Source organism: Loxodonta africana, chromosome 3 (assembly GCF_030014295.1).
Source record: "Loxodonta africana isolate mLoxAfr1 chromosome 3, mLoxAfr1.hap2, whole genome shotgun sequence".
NCBI classification, from domain to species: Eukaryota; Metazoa; Chordata; class Mammalia; order Proboscidea; family Elephantidae; genus Loxodonta; species Loxodonta africana.
Window position 1 is genome coordinate 92,164,019 of NC_087344.1, and position 18,425 is coordinate 92,182,443.

General features: G+C 36.9%; 1 protein-coding gene across 6 annotated transcripts in view; it reads right to left on the minus strand.

Moving 5' to 3' along the window:
• The window catches only part of IFT25 (intraflagellar transport 25), a 34,068-nt gene extending 15,726 nt beyond the window's left edge, over positions 1-18,342 (minus strand). Inside the window, exons 1-3 of one of the 6 annotated variants that reach the window (XM_064282000.1) lie at positions 18,294-18,309; positions 9,524-9,708; positions 7,320-7,432 (exon numbers count right to left, since the gene is read on the minus strand). In XM_064282000.1, coding sequence (XP_064138070.1) covers positions 7,320-7,417 — 98 coding nt within the window. In that variant the 5' untranslated portion in view covers positions 7,418-7,432; positions 9,524-9,708; positions 18,294-18,309. Of the gene's footprint in view, positions 1-7,319; positions 7,433-9,523; positions 17,848-17,991; positions 18,050-18,293 lie in introns of those variants that run through there. The other 5 variants (XM_023549563.2, XM_064281999.1, XM_064282002.1 and 2 more) reach the window with 5 other exon arrangements.
• Positions 18,343-18,425: the final 83 nt, after the last annotated feature.

An 18,425-nucleotide genomic window follows, 5' to 3' on the forward strand; every position in this document is an offset into this window, starting at 1 on the left:
AGTGGGTTTGGTTGGTTTGGTTTGGCATCTTAACAATATTCAGTTTTCCAATCACTAATGTGGTATAAATATTTTTATTTAGTACTTCTTTAACTTCTCTCAGCAATATTTTGTGATACCATAATTCAGTGAGTTTTTTTTTCTATTAAGTGGTCAATTATCTTTCCAGAAAATGAAGAAAAGAATAGCCTTTTATATTAAAAAAAAACCCGTTGCCATCGAGTCAATTCTGACTCATAGCGACCCTATAGGACAGAGTAGAACTGCCCCATAGAGTTTCCACAGAGCGCCTGGTGGGTTTGAACTGCCGACCTTTTGATTAGCAGCTGTAGTTCTCAACCACTACACCTTTTATATACATCCCCAAAACTTACGATTTCAGGTTCTCTTAATTCCTTCCTATAGATTTGAGTTTCCACCTAGTGTTAATTCTCTTCAATCTGCAGAACTTCCTTTAGCACTTTCTGTAGTGCAGGTCTATCTGCAGTGAGTAAAATATCTTTATTTTGTCCTAATTTTTGAAAAGCACTTTTGATAGATATACAATTCTGAGTTGATAGTTGTGGACTGTTTCCCTTCCTTTTCTTTATTTGCACATCAAAAAAATATTGTTCCATTGTCTTCTGGCTTCCACTTTTTCTGATGCAAAGTCAGATGTCATGAGTACTTTTGTTCCCCTTTATGTATTTTTTTTCTCCAGATGTTTTTAAGGTTTTTTTCTTTATCTTTCTTCTTCAGCAGTTTGGCTATCATATGATCTCTTTGTATTTATTCTGCTTGCGGGTTGCTAAGTTTCTAGGACCTATAAATTGGCTTTTTTCCCCCAACAAAACTGGGAAAATTCAGCCATTATATATTCAAGTATTTATTCTCTTTCACTCTTAATCTCTCCTCAGGAAATCCAATTCACATATGTTAGACTGTTTTACATTGTAGGTCACCGAGGTCACTGTTTATAGGTCACTGAAGCTCTCTTCATTTTTCCACTCTTTTTTCCCTCTGTCCTTCAATTAGATAATTTCTATTGATCTATCTTCAAGTTCACTGGTTTTATCTTCTGTACTCTCCAATCTGTTGTTAAGGATTTAGTATTTTTATTTCAGGAATTATATTTTTCAGTTCCAGATTTGTTCATTTGGTTATTTTTCTTTATAATTTCTACTTCTCTGCTGTTCATTCATTATGACCATCTTTTCCTTTAAGTTCTTGAACATAAAGATTTCTGCTTTAAAGTCATTGTTACTAACATCTGGGTCATCTTGGGGTCTGTTTGTATTGAAAGTGCTTTTCTTGATTATGGATCACAATTTTCCTGTTGCTTTGCAGGTCTAGCAGTTTTTGATAATATGCTGAACATTAGGGGTAATGCATTGCAGGAAATCTGAATTATATTGGTTTCCTTTAAAGGGTGTTGAGTTTTGTTTGAGAAGGCAGTAAGATTACTGAGAAATCCTTTGGTCCTGTTAGGCTTGGTTTTATTCTTTGTTAGCGTTGCTCTATTTCAACTTGGAACTTAGTCCTAGGAATAGGCACTTACTCTAGGACAAACTCCTTGCTCCAGGGCATTTTCCTTACTCCTAAAAAAGCACGGCCTTTTCTGAGTTCTCAATTGAATGCAACTCTGGCTGAACTATCATCATCTCATACCACTGCAAAATACCTGTTACCTCCCATCAACTCTCAGACCTTCAGAAGATGATCTCGGCTAGGCCTAATGGAGGTTCACATGTGCATGTTCAGTCCAGAACCTGCAGTAAAACATCAGAATTCTTGTCCCCTGAAGAGTTTTCTCTTCTCCAGTACCCTGCCCCATGAATCCCAGCTGTTTCTGCTGCCTATAACTTGAGTTCTGCTTTTTCGGCTCAGTAAATCTGCTGTTTTACTTGGACTTTACACCTCTATTTTGCAGCAGGAAAATGTACACAGGCAGAAAGCTGGGGCAGTTATGGGCTCTGGGGCAACTGTAGGCTTACTTCTTATGTTTCTCTTCCCTCAAGGATTACAGCCTAAGCTTGAAAACAGCTGCCTCACATATTTTGCGTAGTATTATATTTGTTTATAATGGGAGGTCAAGTTTAGTAATACTACTTACTCTATCACGGCTGGAAATGGAAATCTCCACTTAGATGAAATATTATTATTAAATATATAATAATATATATATATATATAAAGGTGACAAAAATTGTTTGGCAACAATGAGGATCTTTCCTTCACTATGTAATTCAATAATTATAAGAAACAGAAAAATAGAGTATAAATTTCCTATGTTTAAATTTTTTAACCGAATGAAATTTTAAGATATCATCCAATCCAACTTTATCATTTGATACATGAAAAGCTTCAGCCTGGACAGGGGAAGGTAACTTGCGTGAGATCACACAGTCAAGAAAGAGTTAAAATAGAAGCCAGATCTACTAAAAAAAAAAAACTGTTAGAACTAATAAATGAGTTCAGCAAGATTGCAGGATAGAAGATCAATACATAAAAATCTCTTTATTGTTCATTGCAAGCATATTTCTATACGCTGACAATGAACAACAAAAAATCAACTTAAACAACTTCACTTACAATAGGACCAAAAATAATAAAATACCTAGGAATAAATTTACAAAAGAAATACAAAATTTATAGTCTAAAAATTCAAGTTATAGGCAGCAGAAACCACTGGGATTTGTAGGACAGGGTACTGGAGAAGATAACATTTTTTAGGGAACCCGAATTCTGAGGTTTTACTGCAGGTTCTGGACTGAACATGCACAGGGTGAAACATTGTTGAAAGAAATTAAAGAGGATTTAAATAAATGGAAAGATATCCCATGGCGATGGATCAGAAGATCTAATATTGCTAAGATGGTAATATTCTCCAAATTGATCCACAGAGTAAATATAATTTCTAAAAAATACCAGCTGGCTTCTTTGCAGAAATTGACAAGCTGATCCTAAAATTCTTATGGAAATTCAACACATCTAGAAAAGCCAAAACAGTCTTGAAAAAGAAGAATAGAGTTGGAGGAGTCACATTTACTGATTTCAAAACTTACTACAAATCTCCTGTAATCAAGACAGTCTGGTACTAGCATAAGGATAGACATAAAGATCAATGGAATAGAATTGAGAGTCCAGAAATAAACCCTCACATTAATAGTACATTGATTTTTCAACACGGGTACAAAAATAATTCAACGGGGAAAGAATAGTTTTTTCAACAATGGTACTAGGACAACAGGATGTCCATATGCAAAAGAATGAAATGGACCCCTAGCTCACACCATATATAAAAATTAACTCAAAATGGATCAAAGACCTAAATGTAAGAGCTAAAAATATAAAATCCTTACAAGAAAACACATAAGTAAATCTTCATTACCTTCAATCAGGCAATGGTTTCTTAGGTATGACACCAAAAAGCACAATCAACAAATGAAAAAAATACATAAACTAGATTTCATCAATATTAAAAACATTTTTGTTACAATGAGCACCACCAAGATAGTGAAAAGACAGCTCAGAGAATGGAAGGAAATATTTACAAATCATGTATCTGATAAGGAATTTATATAAAGAATAAATTTAAAAAGCTCTTACAACTTAATAATAAAAAGACAACTCAATTTCAAAATGGGCAAAATAGCTGAGTAGATATTTCTCCAAAGAAGATTTACAAATAGCCAATAAGCACATGAAAAGAAGTTCAACATCATAAGCCATTAGAACCAAAAAACCAAACCCATTGCTGTTGAGTTGATTTCGACTCATAACCAACCTATAGGATAGAGTAGAACTGACCCATAGGGTTTCCAACGAGCAACTGGTGGTTTTGAACTGCTGGCCTTTTGGTTCAAAGCCATAGCTCCCATTCACTGTGCCATCAGGGCTTCCATAAGCCATCAGGAGAATGCAAATCAAAACTACAATAAGATACCACTTCATATTCACTAGGATAGCTATGATCAAAAAGATAGATAATAACAAGTATTGATGAGGATGCAGAGAAATTGGAACACTCATACATTGCTGGTGGAAACAAAAAAGGTGCAGGTGCTTTGAAAAACATTCCGGTAGTTCCTCAAAAGGGTGTCTAAACAGAGTTACCATATGACCCAGTAACTCCACTCCTAGGTCTATACCCAAGAGAAATGAAAATATATGTCCACACAAAAACTTGCCCATGAATGTTCACAGCGGCATTTTCCACAATAGTAAAAAAGTGGAAATAATCCAGATGTCCATCAACTGAGCAATGGATAAATATAGTATATCCATAAAATGAAATATTATCCAACAATAAAAAGGAATGAAGCGCTGATACGTGGATGAGCCCTGAGAACACTTTATGTAAAAGAAGTCAATGACAAAAGAACGCATGTTGTATGATTCCTTTTATGTGAAATGTCCAGAACTGACAATTCTATAGAGAGAGAAAGGAGACAAGGGATTGTAAAGGGCTGGTGAGGATGGGGAATATATGGGGTGACTGCTAAAAAGTGCAGGGTTTCTTTCTGAGGTGATAAAAATATTCTAAAATTGACTGTGGTGATGGCTGCATAATTTTGTGAATATACTGGAACCCATTCAAGAGAACACTTTAAATGGGTAAATTATATGGTATGTGAATTAAATCCCAATAAAACAGTTAAGAAAAAAATAGAAGCCAGTTCTCCTGACTCACTATTCTGTTTTTTACACTATGCTTAATATTTTACAATTTCCATTTATTTATATTTATATGGTTTTAAATGTTATTTAAATAAATTTATTAAATAAATATTAATTGTATTTTTTCCTTGGGTGTTTTCAAGGAATAACCAATCATATCAAATAATATGTAGAGACACACTTGGATTTTAAAATTACATATAACTGAATCCTCGTAATAAGTTACAATGAAGTCATTGAAGTAGTAGTTTTCCTTCAAATAATGCTTTACAGTTAACAATCTTCCATATCTATTATCTCATGTGATTTTTTTCACAACTCTGTGAGGTGGGTAGACTGTCAGACCAGGAAACTGAGGCTCAAAGAGGTAAAACTGACTTTCTTGAGGTAACACCTGTAGTTCACTTACTCAGCAATTTTAACTCTAAATCTAGTATTCTTCTTTTACGGTGTACCAAAAGGACCAATTCTCTCTTCTACTTTTTTTCTTGACTAATTTTTTTTTTAGTACAACCAGTCAGTTATCGTTGAGTTGATTCTGATGGAAACCCCATGTGTTACAGAGTAGAACTGCGCTCTATAGGGTTTTCAATGGCTGTGACCTTTCTGTACTTGGGCCTTTCTTCTGAGTACAGAACCTCTTTTCTCCTCTTTCACTGACATGCTAAATATCAGGGGCAAATGTATGGCAAAGGAGGAGTAAACATATAATCATTTCTTTAGCTCTTATTTCTCAAGAAATTAAAAGTTTGGAGCAGTGCCATAAGACAATACTCAGCGGCTAGTAGGGGCAAATTTATAGCACTGTTTTTCTCCAATAACTCTATAGTTACTTCCGTTTAGATAAACCAACTTAAAAGCAGAGAATAATTTTTAATGTCTAGTATATAAAGTCTAATTGTCTTTGTTGAAGCTACATATGGTTTAAAAGTCTCTGATGTGCTCTGTTTACTTATCAGGACAATAACTATTTTTATTCCGTAAGGATTTCTGTATTAAAGGCTTTTGCCTAATCTAACAAATATTATGCCCTTAATCATTCATAATATGGCCTGAGACAGCCTAAAATACTGTTTGCTAAGTCTCATGATCTGTAAATTTATTCCTTTAAAAGAAAGGTCACTGAAAGTGTGCAAGGTAAATTGATCCTGCTTTGGAAAACTGATCTATCTCCAAGAAGAGACAAAGAATGTTTCTGGAAAGATATCTATTTCTGGCAAACACTTTAAGGCATTAGTACAAAGAACCCTTAACTAGAAGTTAGAAGACATGTGTGTTGGTCTTGATTCTACCACTTCCTTATTTGTGTGATTTTTTGCAAGTCATTTTTACCTCTTATCATTCTTTTCCTCATCTTTCCAATGGAATTGATGCCTCTTATTCCCCAAGATAACTGTGAGGACAAAATGACACAGTAGCTATGAAATGATAAAGTTCTATGCAAATGTACAGTAATACATGCATATGTATGCGTGTGTATATATATGCTCTGCCAATTTCTAGTATTAGTTGAGTTTAACTAGCATTTGATGGCCTAATTCAACTGAACTCAACAAAAATTTCAGACGTTATCAAAAGTGAACAAGACATACTCTCTGATTTCTAGGAATTCACAAATGAGAGGGGAGACGAACGTTAAAAATAAACAATTACGTACACACTAAAGGAGTAAGTAAAATAATAGAGGTACATATACCAAATGCTGTGGGAATCCAGCAAAGAGATAAACTAAGCCTACTTCAGAGAAATGGGGCAAATGTCAGAGAGATAACAACTAGGCTTATAGGAAGAGATGGAGTTGCCAGAATTCTATCCAGACACATAGGCTTCACAACAGAACACAAAGAATCATAAAATATTTGTCTTACAACTGGCTCTGTCTTCAGTAGTTAAAACTAGTACTTAACTTCTTTCGGTCTCTCTTCCCACAAAGTCTAAAATGAAGGGTTTAGACAAGATGAGCTCTAAGTCCTTCCAGTTCTAAAATTATACGATTCTAGGAGTCAAACCCTGGTCATTGTACAAATACCAAGAAAGAGAACTCAAGAGAGCAAGAAAATAAGTCAGAACTCTTAAAAATGGAGTTCTCCCATTAACTACATTTTCTTGGACTTTAAAAGTCTAAGAATGATACTTATCTCTACCTACAATAAGCTCCAGCAGAGTGAAGAGTAGAAATTGGAAAGATATCAAGAATCTGAGAAGCAAACAATGCAGGATAGCAGGAAATGTAGCATTGACTTCAGCAAAGATGATGCTTAGATCCAGTAAGGAAATAGGCAGCAGGTACGAAGTTACAATGTTTACATTCCTATTTATATTACATTTGTATCTACAAATAAAAACTCAGAATAAAACCACAGACATTAATATTTTCATAAAATGTTTGGGTTTTTGCCTTGTTAAACCACTTCTTTCAAAAAATCTTTTTGTATAAAGAGATCATTAAGGGATTACAAAGGAAAGGAACAAAAAGTTAAGTATATACAACTGAATTAGTTCTAGGAATTGTACCAAAGGAATACTATCAGGTAATCTAGCTCACCAAACACTTATTAACCTATGTGAAACAGTGCTAGATGCTGTGAAACACACAGTCTCAGTACTCAAGGGGTTCACTGACCTAGGATTAAGACTTCAAGGAAGAACAGTGACTCTTACCCATCAATGATATTTTCAGGTGGGTGCTTTTCATCGCTTGATGTAGCTAAAATCACTTCAGTCCCTTCAGAGCTCAAACAGAGATCAACTTTTCTCATTTTAAAGAATCTAACCTGCGAAAAAAAAAAACAGTAACAATAAAAACTTCCTGATTCTCTGAACCTTATCAGAGAGAAGGAAGAGAGAGGGAACAGCCTGTTGCCTAGCATACAGTCTAACACCCAAGCTATTCAACAAGTGGGAAGGACTCTGACATGCTTATTTACATAAGTAAGCTTCTAACCTCCTCCATGGAGCCCTGGTGGTGCAGTGGTTAAGAGCTCAGGCTGCTAACCAAAAGGTTGGCAGTTCAAATCCACTAGCTGCTCCTTGGAAACTGCATGCGGCAGTTCTACCCTGTCCTATAGGGTCACTATGAGTCCGAATCACTGCCAGCACACAAGCACCACCTCCTCTGTGGATGATCTATTAGCTATGAGTATTCCCACCTACTCCACTCCACAAAACAAGCCCCTGACTACCCTAAAGTAATTTTTCTGCTTTTAAAATTAAAAGCCCTCAATAATTATATGGAAACATTTAACAAGCAAGAGTGACATGAATTAATGGATACACTTTTAAAATTTATTTATAGTTGTTATATTTCTGAAATCGACAAAAATCTGGAGGACGAAAACTGACGCTTTGTGACTGCTTATGCATACACTTATCAATGGGAGTGGCAAACCATATTATTTACACCTCATCATTTCCTTTCTTTCTTTTTGAGGAGGTACGTGAAATGTGAAGACAGCCTTTACTTATTTTTTTAAGGTCAAAACAGTCACTTCAGTCACGGATTCAAAGACATTTCTGTTGCAGGGTACTATTTCAAGTAAATACCCACCCATTGCCACCCAGTCAATTCTGACTCACAGATACCCTATAGGACAGAGTAGAACTGCCCGATAGAGTTTCCAAGGAGCACCTGGTGGATTCAAACTGCTGACTTTTTGGTTAGTAGCCATAGAACTTAACCACAATGCCACCAGGGTTTCCAAGTTTAGTAAGAATGACCTGAAAAGACCTTGTTGAGCTCTACTATGAATCCTGGAGGGTAGGGCAGAGGGAGGAGGGGAAGAGATGCTATCAGATCACACACTCCCTCCTCAATTTGGTGGTGATAGGGCACAAAGAAGTGCAGGGGTACAAAGGGACTGGAAACACTGTATCTACAAAGACTTAAAGGACACAGAGTGTTTGGAAGAGGGTGGAAGGTTTCCAGTGGTACACAATACCCTTCATAACCTGCCCATAGCCTAACTTTTTCTTTTTAATGATATTTTCAAACAAACAAAAAAGTACAGAAAATACTATACATATTAAACAACTACGTACCCATCGCCCAGATTAATAAATGTTAATATTTTGCCTGAACTACTTTAGATTTTAAAAAAAGAATCAGTTGACTCCTCCCTGATGGTATTCCCTCACTTGCCCCGACGTAACGGCTATTCTGAAATTGGTGAATATCCTTCCTGACCAGGTTTTTATATTTTTACAATTATGTATCCATGAACAATATGCACTGTTCTTTTAAAACTTAGATGGTTTTAGAGTGTATATATCCTTTTGCTACCTGCTTTTTTCACTCAGTATTATGCTCTCAAGATTTTACCATGTTGACACATGTAAATCTACTTTATTCATTTTAACTGCCATAAGGTATTTCTCCACTTCCTTGTTGATGGACATCAAAGTCAGTTTCCAATTTTTTGCTATTATAAACAAGTTTGCAGTGCGTATCTGAGCATGTATTCTTATATACAAGTGGGAGAGAGTTTTTATGATAAAAATCTCTGTATAGAAGTAAAATTATGGACTTAGAATCTGCATAACTTCAAGTCACTGACTAGTCAATTTGCTCTCTAAATGATACACTTCCAGTATCGGGATACAAGATAAACATACAAAAATCAGTTGGATTCCTCTACACCAACAAAAAGAACACCGAAGAGGAAATCACCAAATCAATGCCATTTACAGTACCCCCAAGAAGATAAACAATACACTTCCATCAGCAGTGTATGACAGTTTCTGCTTCCTCATATTCTCACCAACTTGATATTGTTAGGCATTTGGGCTTCAGCCAGTCTCAATAGTGTGAAACAGTATCTCAGTAAAGTTTAATTTGTATTCCCATGATTACTGATAAGGTTCAATACCTTTTAATATGTTTCATATGGATGAATCCAGGCTTCTTTTATTTCTATCAGCCATCAGTCAGTTTGTCGTACTGTGGTAGCTTTCATCTTGCTATGATGCTGGAATCTATGTCACTGGTATTTCAAAAACCAGCAGCATCACCCATGGTAGAAGGGTTTCAGTGGGGCTCCCAGACTAAGAAAGGCTAGGAAGAAAGGCCTAGTGATCTACTTCTGAAAATTAGCCAATGAAAACCCCATCAATCACAGAACGTTGTCCAAGATTTGACTCCCTTACTTTGGATGCAACATCAGAAGGGATCGATTGCTGGAGAAGAACACCATGTTTGGTAAAGTGCAGGGCCACATCGAAGGTGAGGGAAATTCTCAGTGGGATGAGATGACACAATGGCCACAATAGATTCAAACGTATCAATGATCTTGAAGATGGCACAGGACTAAACAACATTTTGTTCTGTCATACTTGGGGTCGTCATGAGTTGGAGCCAACTTAAAGACAACTAACATCAACCACTCCTATTATTTGCTTTTTCTTACCCTTTGTCATTTATCTATTGTCTTTTTTTTGTTTTTTAAATATAGTTTTTCTTTTTTATTTTTAGGAATTTTTAAAATAAAACACTCTGGATACAAATCCTTTGTTTTGTGTTGCAGCTGACTTCTCCCAATATGTGGCTTGGTTTTTCTTTTAAAATTTATATATTTTTATTATGAAAAAGGATAGCCAAATGGCTAATAAGCATGAAAAGGCACTCAATCTCATTAGTAATCAGGAAATGAAAATTAAAACCATGACAATATACCATTATTTACCCATTAAAATTCTTTAATTAAAAAAGATTGGCAATACTGAGTGCTGGCAAAGACATTGTACAGTGGCACAAATCATAAGTATACACAACTCACTGAATTTTCAAAGTAAATACAGCAGGACACCACTACCCAAGTAAAGAAATACAGGTAGTCCCTGACTTAACCTGGGATTCCACTCCTATGACTCTGTCATAAGTCAGTTCTGACTTGTCAAATACTTTTTTTTTTTTTTTAGTTTTCATTATTATCACCTTTTGTTATCAGTATCTTTATAAACGTGATCTGTATTTGTCTTTGCAGGCTGGCATGAGAATGACAACATCAGAAAATTACGTACTGCAAACCTGTATGTCGTACATATTACTAACGATAAGATATCCCCCCTTCAAAAACAAAAAAGTAGGTCGGTACGCGTGGTTCTTCCTAACTCGAGTACTCGTTAAGTTGGGACCTACCTGTAGAACAGTACCAACACTTGCGAGGCCCCTCTCATACCCCCTACCAATCACCACCTTTCCCTCCTTCCCAAACATATCCATAGTCCTTAGCTCTAACACTGTAAGTTAATTTTGCCCCAGATTTATTTACATGGAATCATACAGTTTATACTCATTTGTATCTGGCTTCTTTCACTCATCATTACATTTGTGAGATTTATCCATGTTGTTGTGTGTAGCATTTCATTATATGAATATACCACATTTCATTTATCCATTCTACTGTTGATGGATATTTGGGTTGTTTACAATTTGGGGCTCTTAGGAATGATGCTATTACAAACATTCTTACACATCTTTGGTATGCTTAGGTATGAATTTCTGTTAAGAATATACCCAGGAGGAAAATCACTGGGTCATGGTGAATGCCTATGTTCAACATTCCAAAACTGGTTGTGACAATTTATACCTGTACCAGCAATGTATGAGTTCTCACTGTACTACTTCCTTGCCGACACCCACTATTGTTCATCTTTTTAACAATTTTAATGGGTGAATATTAGTATATCATCATTTTAATTTGCATTTCCCAATTACTAATGAGGCTAAGTGCCTCTTCATGTTTCTGAGCAATTTGGACATCCTCTTTTGTGAAGTTCCTATTCAAATCTGTTGCCCTTTTTTATATCATGTTGTCTTTTTCTTACTGTCTTGTAGTTCTTTACATATCCTGTATACAAGCCTATTGTTATTTGTGCTGTAAATATCTTCTATTCCATTGTTTGCCTATTCATTCTCTTTGTTGTGACTTTTGATGAAGAAAAATTCTTAATTTCAATGTAGTCCAATTTATCAAATTTTTTCCTCCATAGTAAGTACTTTTGGTATTTGTTTTGGAAATCTTTCCCTACCTAGGCATGATGATATTCTCTCTTCTAAATGCTTTGATGATTTAACTTTCATATTTGGCTCTATATTTTACCTGAAGCTGATTTTTTATATGGTATGACACTTGGTAAAGTTTTTGTTTTTTTAATAGGGATAGCCAATTGACTCCACTGCTCCACACTGCCACCTACATCTTAAATCAAATATCCATGTATACCCACCGATCTGTTTCTGCACGCCTTATTTTGTTCCAATGATCTATTTGTCTACCCTTGTGCTAATCGCACAGTCACAATTATTGAGCTGCACACTAACTTTTGATATCCAATACTTTGTTCTTGTTCAAAACTGTCTTGGCTATTCTTAGCCCTTTGTATTTCCGTATAAATTTAGAATCAACCAGGTTTTTCAGAAAAAAATTTGCTGAGATTTTAATAGGGAGCCTACTGAATCTGTAAATCAACTGACATCTTTACAATATTCAATCTTTTGATTTATGAACATGGTACATCCCTTCACTTATTAAAGTCTTCTTAAATTTCTCTCAATAATGTTGAATAGATTTCTATACAGAGGTCTTACATGTCTTGTTATATTTATTCCAAGGTATTTGAGGTTTCTCAATGCTATTGTGCAGGGGCTTTAAATGTCATACGATCATATTTATCAGTACGTTCCTTTATAGTTTAGACCTTTGGAGTATATTTTATGACATTTATTTCCTGAGGCCATAAAACATTCTCCCATATTTTCTTATAAATGTTTTAAAGTTTTGTCTATAGATTTTTAATCCATCTAGATTTTATTTGGAGTATGATGTAAGATAGGAATCTAGTTTTTTTTTCCCATTAGGATAGCTAACAGTCTCAACACCATTTAACAGTTTACTCTTTCTCCACTATTTGTACTGCTTCTTTTGTCATATACAAAATTCAATATGTTAAGTCTGTTCCATCAGTCCATGTACATATCACTGCGCCAACCCCAGATGTGTATTACAATAAGTGCTGGAGTTACACTTCCAGTTAAGATGTAAAGGCCATTGTTTCCACCATAAAAAGAAAACCTCAAACAGATTGAGAAATTGCACTTTTCTTTAAAGCCATCAAAGAGATGTGCACACAAAGATATCTAAATGAATGGAATTCCATAAAGGGATGAACCCTAACCAGGCAAGAAGAGACCACTGGCCACTTTTCTAAGCATGGATGAGCACTGAATTTTATTGCATGCTCTTCTAGCATTTAAATGACCATATGGATTTTTCTACTACTGTGATGAGTTAAGTCAAGATTTTCTAATGTTTTAGTATCCTTGGGTTCTGACATGAACTCTATCTACATGGCCAAGGTATATTGTTATTTTTATCCAAAATTGGATTTAGTTTGCTAATATTTTATTTAAAATTTTTGGAAATGTGTTCATAAATGAGGCTGGCCTGTAATGTTCCTTTCTTATTCAGTCCATGTCTGGTTTTAGAACCAAGATTGTACTACCAACACGAAACTGGAGAGCTTCTCTGTTTTTCTATCTGTTATAAAAGTTTGTGTATGGTAGAGGTTATTTGTTCCTTTTTTATGGGTAGGTTTTTGACAAGTTCAACAGCTCTCTTCAGGCTTTGTATACCTTCTTGAGCCTATTCTGATCATTTATATTTTGTAAAAAATTATCCATTTCTTCTTAGTTTTTGTATTTATTGGCATAAAGTTGTTCATTTTCTACTGTAATTTTAAAATCTGGTATTGATAATATTAAAAGCTGTGGTAAATGTAAGGAAGTTAAATCATCAATGATTACAAAGCCAGTAAATAGTGAATTCCGGATTCAGACTAGGTCTGCATGAATACAAAATCCATACTGCTTGCTACGTCATGCTTCAGATACGCTTTCTTCCTTATTCTTAGCTAAAACTAAGCCGCTGTCTCAGTTGAATAGATAATTGCTTAGTATTACCCTGTGGCGACAAACATTTTCAATATTCGTCATCAAATAGCCACCTCTGGGGAAGCAAACACTGCCAGGTTATTTTTACATATGAGATAAAAAGGGCATAGATGATTGTGATTTACTTGAGAATGCTGCATGGAACTATTGGTTGTTCACAATCATTATTTATTAGCTTTTAAAAATAAGAGTTTATTTTCAGAAAAATGGGAAACAACGATTGTGGGCGAGGATGTGGTGAAATTGCTGGTGGGACTGTAAAATGGGACAACCACTGTGGAGAACAGTATGGTAATTTCTCAGAAAGTTAAGGCAAAAAACAACCATATGACCCAGCAATTCCACTCCTACAAATATATCCAAAAGAACTATAAGCAGAGAATCAAACAGATACTTGTACACCAATGTTCACTGCAGCATTATTCACAATAGCCAAAAGGTGGAAAGAACCCAAGTGTCCATCAGCAGATGAATGCATAAATCAAATGTGGTATACAATACAAGGGAATATTATTCAGCCATAAAGAAAAATGAAGTTCAGATACATGCTATGACATGGATTAACCTTGAAAACATTATGTTGAGTGAAATAAGCTGGTCACAAAAGGATAAATGTTGTATGATGCTACTAATATATGAAATATCCAGAATAAGCAAATGCATAGAGACCAAAGTTTATTAGTGGTTACTAGCAGGGGTGAGTGGGAAATGAGGAAGTACAGGCAGTCCCCAATTTATGACATATTCGAGTTATGAGGAACCATTCTTATGATCATTCTTTTTTTGTACATTTTATCATTAGTAATTTTATCTTAGTATGCATTAGTAATACAATGCTGCAGCACATAATTTGCTGATGTGATTGTTCTCAGATGTTCAATCACAGGATTAGCTAAGGTTTTTTTCTAAACTAAATCAAGGACTTCAGTTGCTTGAAAACATGGACCCAAATGCTAATTGCTTTTCTAAAGTTGGTAGATTTGGGAAGCAGTGAGATGTTACCATGAATTACAGGCAGTCCCTGGATTATGAATGTCCTACTCATGTACAACTTGTAGTTAAGAACCAACCTCTGTAAAGTCTATGATATTAAAATTTGAGGTACATACAATGGTTCGTAATAACAAATGGGTGTTACTTTGCAATGTGCATTAAAACATTATTATTATTACCATTTTGTTATGATAAAGATGTTTTAGTGTACCTGAAAGGGTTTCTTTTTTTATGCATAGAAAGGTACACTAAATACTCTATACCAAAACAAACGTTTGACTGACATGAGCTGTACCTAACCATTCTGACTTACATGCAAATTTGATTTAAACACATATTTAGGAATGGAATTCGTTCGTAATCTGGGGACTGCCTGAATATGAAGAAAAAAAGAAAAGGACCATGCAGACAATTCTCACTTTTTCTGACTAGAAATGCCATTCTCATTCCCAGATATAATCCAGATGATCCAGAGCCTTCCACAAGTGATTACTGCAACTGACACAATGCCAACGTTGTCCAACTCGTCTTCAACATTTGAGTAAATTTTTATCATTTGTGAATTTTTTAACTATGTATTTATGTATTAATATGTCTCTAACGTTTCCAACCCCCAAAGACAAAGATCAAATTTATAAAGATACTGATAATAAAAGCCAATAATGAAAACTAAAAAAAAAAAGGAGGTATTCAACTTACATCAAAACTAACTTACAACGGAGTGGTTGGAATGGAAACTTGCTGTGAGTCGAGGACTGTCTGTATTGCTTAAAGGGTAACCCGAGTTTTTGTGAAGGGTGATAAAAATTTGGGGACAGATAGTGGTGATGGTTGCACAACACTGGGAACATAATTAATGTCATGGCATCGTACAAGTAAAAATGACTGAAATAGTGAATGTTTTGTTACATTATTTTACTAAAATAAAAAATAAAATGTAAATTAAAAAAAGGTGTGGTAAAATAGATTAGGAAAAAAGGCATATATTCCAATGCTGTTTATTTGTCCTTTTTTTCTTGACCAATCTTACCACAGCTTTTAATACTATCAATACCATAGAACTAGTGATGGACGGACATTGTTATTCCATGATTTGAAGAAGGCAAAGAAAGTGAATTCTTGAATATACAGATTGATAAACTTGCATGTTAACTCTCCACAAAATTCTTAAATTATTAAAGTTCACTATTAAAATGGTCTTGAAAATGTCAACAACAAAGTTGTAAAACTGGAAGCAGCAATAATACTAGTTCACAAGCTATACCATATTGGTTTCATTTCTTCTGTTTGATACAGTCACTAACAATGGGGGAGATGTTATCAACATTTCAGCAAAGCTTCAGACAAAGCTTCTCAAGATACCCTGTGGATCAGATACAAAAATGTGGTTGGGTGACAGACAGTATTTTAGGTATACACTGAAAACTCTGAATGATTATAGTCATTGGAACAAAATGAACTTATTTAAGACCTCTATGCGTGTCCCATTCACCATTCTTATTAAGGACACAAAGAAGCATGCCTGTCAATTTTGCAGATGACACAAAGCTGAGTGTTGGGGGAATGGTCTGCCTCCGTGCATCCCATCCAGGCTGCCTAAGTAAAGGCCTTGAGCCCAGAGCATTCTCTGATAAGGAGGCTGGGAACTGGGTCACCCTCCCTCTTCTAGTTCCTTCTCCTTATCAGAGAAGGCTTCCCCCTGTTCTGGGCACACAGTAACTTTCTCTGTCTCTTGAACATCTGTTCCCGGCGGGGAGGGAATGGGGTCTCCCGTACTACAGCACAAGAGAGAAAACGTGCCAGATTGTAAGAGCCAACTTTGGGGCGGGGTGGGGGCGGTGGGCTGAAGGGGAAACAGGCTTTGCCAGGCCAAACATGTGCGCCCTCATGTGGTCTGCCAGTTCACTACAGTTTGCATTCTTATGTAAGCCCCTGGCATGGAGCCACTACTGTCCACCACCACTATAAAACCTCTGCCCTTCCACTGCAAGGCACAGATCTGCTCCGGTCCTGTAGCCACCCAGGGCTCGCCTCGTACGTAAGTCTCTCTAATATACTCCTTTGCTGCCGTACTGGAGTTGCCCGCCTCTTTCTTTGGTCTCTTGGGATCCTCCATTTTTGGAGACAAATTTCAAATTATTGGTCCATGCCAGGCCACTGGGATATCAGCTAAAATGCTAGATGATAGAAGTAGCACTCAAAAATATCTAAGCAAGTTAGAAAGATAAGTTTCAATGAGATATTTAATAAGGAAAACAGTAAAGGCCTGTATTTAGATTTAAAAAATCAATTACATAGGATAGGTCTAGATCAGAAGTTGGCAGACTACTGCCTGTGGGCCAAATCTGGCCTGGTCCTGTTTTTGTACGGCCCACAAACAGTTTTTACATTAAAAAAATTTTTTTTAATAAAAAAAAATTTTGTGACACATAAAAATTATGTGAAATTCACATTTATTGGAACATGGCCACACTCATTTGTTCATGTACTGTCTATGGCCGCTTTCCTGCTATAATGGCAGAGCAGCTGTGACAGAGACGTCAGGCCTGTAAAACCTAAAATATCTATTATCTGGCCTTTACAGAAAAGTCTGCCAACTCTTGGTCTAGATGTCTACGACTTGTAAGTCTGGATGGTCACAGAGTCAATGTAAGGGAACAGTGTACTCTATCTGCCCCAAAAGGTAAAGTTACGCTTAGATAATAATAGACAGGTACTACATTCCATCAACATCTATGCGGTCCACATCCAGAATATTCTGTTCAGTTCTGAACAGTATATTTCAATATACTTATTTTAAAATATTTATAATATTTTCGTATGTTAACAGACTATATAACAAAGTCTAGATATTGTTCAGAGGCACAAGCCCTTCTCTCAGTCCAGGGCCATTTTAAGACCTCCGAGGGGCCTAAACACTCATACATTTGAGGCCCCGCTCCAGATTATACAAAATATATTAAATTCACCTACATCCTATATTAAATATAATTCATAACCACATGGGTTAAAGTTACAGCTGACATGTTAGTTTCTTATTTATTTCGATTTGCAATTTTCTTTCCTTTTGGGGTCAAAACACTATTATTCAGGCCTCAAAAAAGTTTATGGCTGGCACTAGTCAATTTAGGGCCTAAGTGGAGAACGAACCCACCATCAGACTTCCCTCATCCCGATCAAACCACGAGCCTCCGCCCCACGTTACCCTCCCGCCGTCTGCCTCCTCAGCAGACATCTCCTCACAACCCCCCTCCACTCTCGTCCGCTCTCTTCACCACCAGCTCCCCCTCGTCTGCCTCGTCCACCCGCGCTCCCACCTCCCCGACAGCCTGCCCAACCCCGGCCCTCCAACCCGTTCGCCCGGGCCTCCCTTATAGCCCCCAGTTCACCGACCGTCCCAGCTCGACGTCTCTCTTACGCCCCGCCCCGCCTTGCGCGGCGCACCCGAGCTCCCTGGCTCCGCCCCCTACGCCTTAGACGGAGTTCTCCGCTCCAGGCACTTCCTTGCACCCCGCCCCGCCGGCCCCTCCCCCGCCACCCCCCCCTCCACCTTATTCTTCTCTACTAAGCGGGCCCAGGTTCCCAGTCGCGCCCAAGGGCCTTTCCCCTGGCAAAAGCCTGGACGCGCGCTGCCTACCCTCCCCCAGCCCAGCTCTATCCCAGCGGCCCAGAGGACCCAGGGGATTCGCACTCACTTGATCACGCACGCGCAGTCCCCACCTCTCCCGGACCCGAGTCCCCCGCCCTCAGGTCGCCTGCCCTGGCCCCGGCCCCGCCTCCAGGCCCGGCCCCGCCCCTCATGCCGGGACCCGCGCAAGCGCGCCTCC